The sequence below is a fragment of the Pteronotus mesoamericanus genome, unplaced genomic scaffold, assembly GCF_021234165.1.
Source record: "Pteronotus mesoamericanus isolate MK-2021 breed Mesoamerican mustached bat unplaced genomic scaffold, CSHL_Meso_final contig_347, whole genome shotgun sequence".
Classification (NCBI taxonomy): domain Eukaryota; kingdom Metazoa; phylum Chordata; class Mammalia; order Chiroptera; family Mormoopidae; genus Pteronotus; species Pteronotus mesoamericanus.
In genome coordinates this window covers 19,361,434-19,372,669 of record NW_026555137.1, presented here as the reverse complement: position 1 = coordinate 19,372,669, position 11,236 = coordinate 19,361,434, and the positions used below count along the sequence as shown (strand labels likewise).

At 53.1% G+C, this 11,236-nt stretch overlaps 1 protein-coding gene across 1 annotated transcript in view; it reads left to right on the top strand.

Moving 5' to 3' along the window:
- The first annotated feature begins 10,166 nt into the window (after positions 1-10,166).
- Positions 10,167-11,236, top strand: part of TARBP1 (TAR (HIV-1) RNA binding protein 1) — a 64,422-nt gene continuing 63,352 nt past the window's right edge. The window contains exon 1 of the mRNA XM_054576757.1: positions 10,167-11,081. Within this exon, the coding sequence (XP_054432732.1) occupies positions 10,196-11,081 (886 nt within the window). The 5' untranslated portion in view covers positions 10,167-10,195. The remainder of the gene's footprint in view (positions 11,082-11,236) is intronic.

The following is an 11,236-nucleotide window of genomic DNA, read 5'->3' as shown; positions in this document are numbered from 1 at the left end:
TTGAGAGGATCTACTCAAAAAAATGGAAAGCAGGGGCTCAAAGAGATACGTGTGCACCCGTGTGCCCAGCAGCATCCCTCACAGGAGCCCGGGGTGGCAGCAGCCCCGGAGCCCATCGGTGGACGAATGGATACGCAGAACGGCGTCTCTTATACAATAAAATATCATTGAGCCTTAAAAAGAAAGGAAAGCCTGACATGGGCCACACCATGGATGGACCTTGAAGACGCTCCGCCAAATGAAATACCCCGGTCACAAATGGACACATACTGCACAATGCCACCTATACGAGGTCCCTAGAGACAGGAGGGGGAAGAGTCGGCGTCAGGGGCTGGGGGGAAGGAAAAAACGGGGACTTAGAGTTTCGTGGGGACAGAGTCTCAGATTTGCAAGTGGAAAGCAACAACATGACTGCTTAATGCTGCTGCACTGGCCAGTTACAAATGTTGAAGAGGGTGAATTTATGTGATGTGTATTTTACCGCATTAAAAAAAAAAAAGAAAAGAAATAGCCTTTGAGTGTTAACTGTTGGCTGGGGAGCTCGTGAAGGCTTTCGGCTGCACCTTTGCAGACCTGCTCTTTCCCTGTAAGGGCTACACTTTTAAAGCATGCAAATCACATCGTTTAACATTCCCGGCTTCTTCTGAAAAAACCCCACAGTGGCCTCCCACACAGAAGGAAGCCTGGGATTCTCAACACAGCCTATAGGCCTGCCTCGCTCTCCCAGCCACGCCCGCTCAGCCCCGCCCCTCTGCCCTCCACACCTCCTGCTGCCTCCTGTTTCGGGGTGTCCTTGTGATGTCCCTGGGGGGCACTGCCTATGTATCAGCAGGCAGACCATCTATCAGGGAAGCCAGCCCAACCACCCAGACCAGCTGGGGCCGCTGGCTGTGGGGCCTGGGCATGCTCTCATCTTCCCCTGCGCAGTAGTTATCAAAACAGTCGTTAGTGATTCATAAAACTATTTGGGCTGAAGCTCCTTGAGGACAGTGACACTGAGTGCTCCCGACACAGTGCCTGGCACATTGCAGGCACTCAGATATCTGCAGGGTGGATGGACCAGCCTGATTTCATGATGTGCTCACTGACCTTGAGCTAGGGTATATGGTCAAACAGCTGCAATCGATAAAAGCTACGGGAACTGTCAAGAAGAGAGCAAGACCAACCCCCGCCGGATTTATGTCTTAGAACCGGCAGACACTAACTCGATCCAACATGGCAACTAACTTCACCCAATGGTAACTCCGAGCCCCATTATGCGGTCATCGGAGTACGTTAGCATGGCTGCCAACACACCCACGCGGCCGTGATTGGAAGCGGGGAGCCCGTATAAGGACACGCAATGGCCGTGGAGCCCTTCCAAGGAGGCCCGACCCCTTTCCCAGGAAGATCCTGAATATTCTCCTCCCTCATTGAATACCCAGCCCCTCAATTAAATGAAGCAAATTTTGCTAAAGGGGGTGCTGCTCTGCCTGTGGAATAGCCCATTTTCTGTCTCATCACTTTACTGGTAAACTCACTTTCACTTTAAACTCTGTGCTGGCTTGTCTCTGAATTCTTTCCTGCGCAAAGCCAAGAACCCACCGTGGGCTGTGGACCCTTGGTCCCCGGACCCCCCCAGAATGCCTGCATCGGTCTGGACTCTTTCTGCCAGCCCCGTCTTCGAGGATAGGCTGCCCATTAACCAACAAGTCCCCGTTTCCCACCCCACCCCCAGTTCCTTTCAACCCCTCTTCTAGCTTCTATCTCCATGAGCCTGACTCCTCTTACAAGTGGAATCACACATGCGCTAAGACCCCAGGCAAAGGCAACTCATTTTTCGTAAGGCCCCTGATGTCAACGAGGGCAAAGCTGTGAGTAGCAGCAAGCTCTGCCCCCGGGACTGACCACAGGCGTCCCCATTTACAGAGAACCATGGTCCTGCTGAATGCGTGCGGATGTGCACACTTCCCTGGATGTCAGCTCTAAAAAGCAACGGACCAAATGCTAGATTTAGTGCTACTTTCCTGATAACTAGATTTCAAAATTGGACGCAGACAACATCAAGGACTATTTCCTTTACTTCTGCTACAGGCGGCTCCAGCGCTTTGCAGAAAGGATTTGGTGTCGTGAGTGGGTGGGCGGTAGCGGTACTTTGTGCAACAACTTGCTGATGTCATCGTCCCCCTGGTTTTTTGTTCTTTTTAACACTTTTACTCACACCTCTCCCTTCTTCTCCCACTCCACCGGCCCCCAAAGTTTTCTTCCTCTTGGATCTGGGACCCTGAATGACAAAGAGAACAACTTGGAGGTGCCCTAAATTAAATGACAGCCTCTGGAGAGGGAGGGAGAGAGAAAGGAATAGTTAACCAGTTAAGAGCTGAGGGCCAGCCAGCGAAGCCTGCTCACATTTCCAAGTGTTTGCTGGAGCTCTGAACCAACCTCCAGGCGGCCACCAGGCTCCACCGCCTCCCACGTGCACATGAACTTCCAACTGTTGCCTGTAACCGATCAAAAGTGGCAGATATTTCTCCCTCACAGACCACGCACCTATCCTAGAACGGCCCCCTGTCAGCTTTTTCCTGCTCCCATATCTGTAGCCAATGCAAATTCATGCCAAATGACTTGCATCTTTCTTCCCCAGACACAATGTATGAAAGCGCCCATCCACCCCAGGACGGCGGACATGCTGTCCCTCCGTCCAGCCCTGAGCTGCTGGTGTAGACCACACGCCCCAGGACGTAGGGCTGGTCGGAGCATGTGGCTCAATAGACGCCTTCGTTTAGAAAAGCTCTCACCTGTGGAAGCTTTGGGTTTAATGTGAAGTTAGAATGTTCAGCCTATTTTGGTTCTCACCATCCGCCGCTGGGTAAGGGGTCGAATGCTCTGTGTGTGGGGAGAGAGGTGGTCTTCAGTTTTGAAGAGGCCTTTTCCAAAGTCTGGTCTCTGGGTAGAGTATCTAAAAACAATACAGCCTTTCATACTTAAAATTCAATGTCCTACTAGAGTGTCTTTTGTAGGTCCTTTGCTAAGGGGCCATCTCTCTCCTACCCGCGCCTTCCATCACTACCCCCGCCCCCAGCTTTACCTTCGCCTGGGTACGTGCTGGCTCCGGGACGGGGCAGGGAGGTAAACCTGCGGCCACACTGCTTCTCGTGAACTGTGTAGGGAGGACACAATGGAAGGATGTGAACAAATTCATCTCGGTTGATTAGCTGATGGAAAAAAGTGAAATAGTTAAACAGCACCTGTTTCCTGCACACCCAGGAGCACAGAAGTAATTATTGGCCCAGGAGAGCACCACAACTTACACAACAAAATTACCGATCATTAGAAAAATAGGGTATTACCAACTTAAAAACACACCAAACTTTCAAATGAACTTTTGGATGCCCCAGCTGGTGTGGCTCAGTTGGTGGGAGTGTTGTCCTGTCAACCAAAAGGTCACAGGTTCGATTCCCGGTGAGGGTATGTGCCTGGGTTGCAGGTTCGCTTCCCGGTTGGGGCGCAGTAGGAGAGGCATCTGACTGATGTTTCTCTCTCACATCAAGGTTCCACTCCCTCCCCTTCCCTCTCTCAAAAATCAGTGAGAGTGTCCTTGGGAGAGTATGAAAAATAAAATAAAATGAACTTCTTGATTCGTTCAGCAAACATACCAGTTCTTTTTTTACTTTAAGCCACATTGTCTTTAGTAAACAATGTTTTTAGAAGTACTTCACAGTTTGGGAACTCTTATGTACACATCAGTGGTCTCCAGAGAAACAGAATCAAGAAGATAATGTGCATATAAGTAGAGAGAAGGAGAGTTGTTACAGGGAACTGGTTCAAGCAAATATGGGGGCTGGCAAGTCCAAGTCTGCAGTGCTGACCAGCAGGCTGGGGACCCAGGGGAAGGCCGAAGGCCCCGCCTGAGAAACACTTCTCTAAATGAGCAGGAAAAATGAACCTATCTCTGCACGAAACCTTGAAAACTGTCTCCGTAGCCCCCCTTAAGAGCCTATTGCGCCCCAATGAGGGGTGAGCAACTTCTGCTAACGTCCCTCGGCTCTGAGCTCAGGTAGGAAGATTTCAACCCGTACACCACACCCTCCCTAATGGCGCCTACTTCCCCAGCAGGGAAAGGAAGCTTCCAAAATGCCAGGAAAAGCTACTCGGGTAGCTGCTCTTATTGGTGAGCATTTCATTGGCCTAGTCTGTCCAAGGCTGGACCCCCCAACCCCCCCACCCCCATGTCCTGGGGTCCCCTATTCTTAGGAAATCCCCATATGGGCATATGCGATAAACTCGGTTATTTTCTCCTATTAATCTGCCTCATGTTAATTTGATTATTATTACAGCCTGAAGAATTAAATTTTTATAAATTAAAACAAATTTTAAATTTATTTTTCCTCCCCCATACTGCCCAAGCATGAGCCGTTGCCCCCGGGGGTTGCCACCTTTGCCATCGGGAACAACAGCAGGGAGCCGTGAACCTGCGAGCAGGGCGGGTAGGAACCGGGTTAGTCCCTAACGTGGCCGCCCTGGACGTCCACAGGGAATTTGTTTTCTAGAGGGCGCCCTTCGCAAGGACCTGTTACTGATGCTGCTATGCGATGTCCTCCACGGAGACCCTGCGGGCGTTCGCGGGACGCCACAGCCGGAGAGCCCAGCGGCGCCCATTTGTTGACCCCCAGAAGGAGCCGGCTGGAATCCCGCTGCGTAATCCGTGCTGTTCTCTCTCTTCCTCCGTCGTCTTCCACGTGGTGACTGGGGACGTTCAGCTGAAAGGGTGGCCGAGCACATTGCATTGGCAAGGGCGCCCTCTTCTGTCCGAGAAACGGCAGCTTCTAAGTGGATCAGAGTTTCTGTTAGGCGACTGCGCATTCCTTCCAGAGCCTGAACGCATACAAAGTGCACGCCCTGAAGGACTTTTTCGGTGGCTTTGGGCCCTGGGAACTCAAAGGTCAGCACGTCCATCAATCCCTGTTTCCTGTGGGCGTCTCCTGGCCCTTTGGCACTCACCACGCGCTGGTGCTCTGGACCCTCAGGGCAGGCAGATGAAGTCCCTGCAGGCGCCTCAACCACAGGGAACCGAGTCCTTGCAAACAGGAGTCCTTGCAAATAGGAAGGAGCCGTTTGAGAGAGGTCACCTGGGCCATGTTCCCTAACGCACACTTCCTCTTTCCCAGTAACCTGCTCCTCCCTCCCTTACCCGGACTAGGAGGGAAGCAGCCCCCATTTTAAGTAGGGAAAGTGAGAAGAGTGGATTAAAATTCCGAGGTGCTGCTGTGCAATCACATTTACAGGCACACTGCTCCGGAGGAGAGGGGCACCAAGGATAGCCCTCTGCAGAGATCGCCGGGGAAGGTCGAGCATGGCAGGGGCAGGCAACTGGCACCGCAGACTCGAATCGTTGGGGTGTCGTCAGAGCCAGAGCAGGATGCACGCTCGGCTCTGAGAGCCCGAGGGCCAGGAGGGGGAGCCGCCTGGGGACCGGCTCCTAGAGGCCACCACTGGACACTCACAGCCATGAGGCAAGGCAAGGGCAGAGCTGCTTCTCAGAACTGGACATATTTGTTTCCGGAGGAAACAGAGCAAGGCTGCCTTTGGGTGTCAGGGATGCGGGAGGGAACCCAATGCATGGACGCAGGGCTAGAGCGAAGGCAGGGCTGGACAGAGGGCGGGAGGGGTAGGACGCGTCCATCCCGGCGCCTGTTCTTGACGTTCAACCCAAATTCCGTTACGAGGAAGCAGGAAACCTGCAAGGAGTAGGGGAAGAAGCCTACTGTAAACCCTGTTCACACGTCACCTCTGATGTAGCCGTTCACCTTCCCGAGGAGCACGAGGTAGCTGGCAAGTCCCACGCTAGTCGCCTCTGTCCGTCAGAGCAGCATTGTGGGTGTCACACGCTGAACCAGGTGGCAAGGACTTCTGCTTTCAAGAAGCCCATGTTTCAAGAGTAATTATGTCAGTGGAAATTTTCTGACTGACGAACTTATAACACTATCACTATAAAAATGTATCATTACTCATCCAGTATTAAGTACTCATTGAGTAGCTACTATGTTTCTGGTACAATGTTTGGAGTGGAGGATACAAAATGAGTTAAAGCAAAATCCTGATTCTTAAGGAGCTTCCTAAGCCATGGCAGGGATGTGCATATTTATTCACCCGCACAGCAATAATTTACTGAGGGCCTTCAACATGCTGCACCTTGGGGTGTGCAGGTTAGGTGGGCAGTAACTGGGTGCTTTTCTTTCCTGATGTTTGGGAGGTGATACAGCAGTACGCACAGCTCCTAACCAGACAGCTCTGCTGCCTCTGTTTTTTGGTGGCATTGGAGCAGTTTATTTAAGCTGTCTATTCTCAGTTTCCTCCCTTGTAAAATGAATAGCACTTCATTTCTGAGTTGTTTTGAGAATAAAATGTGATTATATATATAAAGGTAATGAGTCTGATAAGTAACTGTTAGCCATGATTTCTACGAAGTGAAGCTGGGGGAACGCTGAAGCAGAAGTCGGGATGTCTAGCAGCATTGGGAATGGTGTCTGAGATGCCTGGGAACCTGGGTCTTTGCTGAGAAGCAGGAGCCAGCTATTCACTCAGTAAGCATTTGTTGAGCGTGATAGAGCTACAAGTGCAGGTACTACCGTGACAAAAGACCTGCTGCATAAGCCCTGCCCAGCTCTCAAATTGCTCAGGGCTGGGGCAGGGGGGTGGGGGCAGCGGCAGAGATGTAAACCTGCCATTAGGACCCAGTGTGACAAATGGCATGTTAGCGATAGGGTGTTTGGGATAACATAGGTGGGGTGAGTGTTGGTGGCAGGAGTGAGCTAGTAAGAAATGACTTCTGGAGAAATGACGTTTGAACTGTATCTTGAAAAAAATAAAGAACTAGTCAGGTGGAGCAAGGCCTTTCCAGAAGGTGGAAGGGCATTCAAAAGGCAGAGCAAGAGCACATGGAGCTTTAGGGACTTCAGACTCCAGGTGTACATGGGGCATGAGTTTGATGGGGGCGGGGAAGTAGCAGGGGCCACCTCACCGGGCATCTTGGATGTCATACTAAGAAAGTCAAGCGTCTTCTGAGGGGTGCGCGTCGCTGAGGGTGCGATTTTAGGAAATTCACCCTGGACGCGGTACGAAGCGTGTATTGGAGAGCGAGCGAGGCAGGAGGTTATTGCTGTAAACCTGTGAATACAGGCGAAGAGTCTAAAAGTAAGGTGTCGGTGGAGGACACAGAGGAGGGGACACGACAGTTGAATCTAAGAGCTAATCTAAAAGCAGTTAAACTAAGAGATTTTGAAAGTCTCATGGGCTGATTTAAGGAGCAACTCCATGCGACGAGGAAGTGGGAGGAAACCTGCCGCCTCCCATGTTTTTTGACTTGGGCAACCAAGCGAATGAGGAACGGTCTCCTAAACAGGCGATACCCGGGAAGAAGTCCGTGATGGGGAGTGATGGCCACAGGGGAGCAGGGATCGGGAGGTGCAATTTGCCCCACGTGATGTTCAGATGGAGGCCTCTGGTGGGAGAGAGAAATCTGGGCTAGAGATGCAGATTTGTGTCATCGTTCGTATGTAAGTGGTGGCTGAATGGATAGTTTTAATCAAGTTACTTAGGGAAAATGTATAGAGTGACAGAACAGAGTCCTGAAGAGATAACTCTAGAAACAGCCACAAAAACAGGGCAGGAAGAGGAAGTGGGGTCTTCCTCCAAAGAGATGAGAGCAGACAGCTGGGGAAGTAGGAAAAAGAAAAATCAGGAGGAAACTATTGACAGAGACCCGAGGAAGACAGTGTTTGAAGCAGAAATCCTCAACAGAGTCAGGTTAGGCAAGGATGAAGAAGCGCAGTTTTGCAGTTAGGAGACCAGCGCTGCCTCGGCGGGCCAGGAAAGAGGCCGGCACAGGAAGTACCCAGGCAGAGGGCGTAACCGCTGGGTCACGGGGCGGCTGGCGTCCACCACGTCCCTAGGAGCCTTCTTCAGCGCCTGCGCTACAGGATGGCTTCAGTCTGTAGGTAACAGGGCACACCTACAGGGAACAACTTGGTATTATTTTCTTAACAAGTGATGTTTTCAAATGGAAGCAAAGCTCACATGCAGCATAATGCATAGATCTTAAGCATCCCGTTAAGGAGTTTTGGCAAATGTGAAACCTGTGAAGCCATCACCCTAATCAAGATAAAATATTTCACCCTGGCCAGGTGGTAGAGTTGGTTGGAGTGCTGTGTTGTACATCAAAATGTTGCAGGTTCGATTCCGGTCAGGGCACATACCTAGGTTGTGGGTTCAATCCCCCCACCAGGGCATGTACAGGAGGCAACTGATCAATGTTTGTCTCTCATTGATGTGTCTCTCTCTCTAAAAATCAATACACATATGCTCTGGTAAGGATTAAAAAAAAAGTCATTTCCATCACCTTGGAAAGTTCCCTGTGCCCTGTTTTAGTCAATCTGTGCTGTGTGTAGTAGACAACTGCTCCTCTAATTTTTATCCAATGGGCGGCTTATTGTTTAATGTCATGTGAATGGAACCATGCAATATGTAAACTTGGCATCCCTGGCTTTTTTGTTCAACACAATGTTTCTGACATTTATGCATGTTGCATAGGTTAGTGATTCATTATCTCTTATTGCTGAATAGCAATATTATGTGACTAGATCACAATTTGTTTATCCATTCATAACTGATGGACATTAGGTTGTTACAAGCTCTTGGTTATAATGAGTAATGCTGCCAAAAACATTCTTGTGCAAGCATTTTTGTTAGCATATATTTTTATTTACTTCAGGCAAACACCCAGGGGTGGAAATGCTGACTCATAAAGTAGGTATATTTTAACTGTTTTAGAAACAACTTTGCAAAGTGATTGGGTCATTTACACACCCACCAGTCCTGTGGGTGTTAACGGTCTCCGCATCCTCGGTCCTTGTCAGGTGGTGCTTTCAATCTTTTAAATTTTAGCCATTCTAATGGGTGTGAAGCGGCATCTCACTGAAGATTCAATCTGCCCATCTCTAATGACGAATGGTATTGAACATGTTTTCAGGTGCTACATTTGCATGTCTTTATTTGTTAAGCGCTCAGGACTGTTGCCCACTTGTGTTGATAGATACAGGAAGAACCTACTGTTGAGGGAAACCGATATTTATAGCACATTATATCCTGAAAGCAATTGATGTTTGCTGACACATTCTAAATGGAATAGAACAATAGAACCATTTATACCAATCAATGGAAGAGTGAATGACTGAAATGTTGGGGGTGGAGGTGGGGCGGGAAGCCTTGCATATGTCATGTCAGTTAAGTTTCCACTTAAATCACATATAAATTCAAAATATAAAAATTAAATGATTTTAAATAACTCTAAATTTAAAAACTTTAAATCACGCCTCACCCCTTGTGCTGTGTCCATGGCAAGCCCTCTAGGGCGGAGTGTGTTTTCTCCAGGAAGGAAGGGGGTCTTCGCGATGAGACGCGGGGAAGACCCAGCCCACGGGCACGGTTTGCCTGGGACCGGGCCAGGAACCCAACCGGTGCCGTGCCTGCTAACACAGTTTCCTGCTCCTGTATTGAGCAATGGATGCTGCGAGATACACAGAAAATACTGACACGTGGACTGCATCTTAGACCGCCTGCGGGAGCGCAGCACTGTGTGGGCAGGTCTGCACGCCAGGGTCGCGTGGGCATTTGACTTCAAGCGTGGGCGTGGGCCTCGTTTTCAGCCCTATTCCTGGCACGGAGCTATAGTGCTTTTCCAAGCCTCTAAGTCATTTTTGTGTTTTTGTCATTTATTTGTATGCAGATGTCAGCAACCCATTTCAGACAGACCCCACCGTGTCCGTTTCCTTGCGGGCGGCCGCAGCCCGCAACTTCTTGAGGATAAACTTCAAGCGATGGTGATGGACAACTTCCCTGTGCGGCAGTGCCTCCCAGGCACACCTGACTGTGGAGGGCCCTCGGGCAGGCCGGTCTCGGGTTAGGAATCGAAGGGGCTGGCGTAGATACGACACGGACGTTTTATTAAAAACCTAGTCAACCAGGGGGAGAGGACCGAGGCTCCTGGCACGGCTGGTGGACCGAGTCCGCGCCGCGCAGAGCTTGACCGGGGCTGGGCTGCCGCCGGGTCCCTGCGGGCGCGCCCCTGGGCCAGCCGCGCACGCGCACTTCCTCGCTTGGGCCAGCCGCGCACGCGCGACCTCCTTTGGGCGCCAGGTGTCGGCGGCGCGCGCGGCAAATGGAGTGGGTGCTTGCGGAAGCGTTGCTCGCGCAGAGCCGGGACCCCCGGGTCCTGCTCGGGACGCTGTGCCGCGGGGAGGCGTCCGCGGAGCGCGTAGAGACGCTGCGCTTTCTCCTGCAGCGGCTCGAGGACGAGACGGCGCGCGGCGGCGGGGACGCGCTCCCAGACGCGGTGCGCGAGGTCGCCGCCGGGTACCTGGTGCCGCTAATGCGGGGCCTGCGCGCGCGCCCCGCGGGAGCCGCGGACTCCGACCCGCCGGCCGCGCACCGCCGGCGCCTGCTGAGGGCGGCGGGCGCGGCCCTCCGCTCGTGCGCGCGCCTCGCGGGGGGCCCGCAGCTGGCGACCACGCTGGCCGAGGAGGCGCTGCGTGACTTGCCGGCCGCGAGGCCGGCCCCCGGCCTCGAGGGGAGCGCCGAGGCGGCCGTGGAGGTGCTGGCGGCCGTGGGGCCCTGCCTGCGGCCCCGGGAGGACGGACAGCTGCTGGAGCGCGTGGCGCAGGCCGCGCTCTCTCTGGCCCTGGCCGGGGACGGGGAGGCGGCGGCGCTGGCGGCCGGGAGGCTGCTGCCGGCTCTGGGCCAGAGCGGCGGGGCGGTGCTGCGGACCGTGTGGGGCGGGCTGCTGGCGCCCTCGGAGCCGGGCCGCGTGGGTCCGAGGCTGCAGGTGCTGAGCGCCCTGGCCGAGCGGCTGCTGCCCGAGCCCGGCGAGCGCCCGGCAGGCCCCGACGCGCGACGCTGCGCGCCGTTCTGGCGGACGGTGCAGGCGGGGCTGGCGCTGGCCGAGGACGCGCTGACGCGCAAGCGCGCGCGCTACCTGCTGCAGCGGGCGGTGGAGGTGTCGGCTGAGCCAGGCGCCGATGGCATCTGCGGACCCCGGGAAGGAAACGGTACTCGCCTTTCTGACCTCCAGCCCAACCCTGCCTGGCTTTCTGGGACGGAGGCCTCCGGGGTCCGAATACCAGCCCCTCGAGGTCGTCTCTTCCATCCAGAGCGAATTCGGTTATTCCCGTGGTCGCCATAGCGCCCGAAAACCTGGGGACCC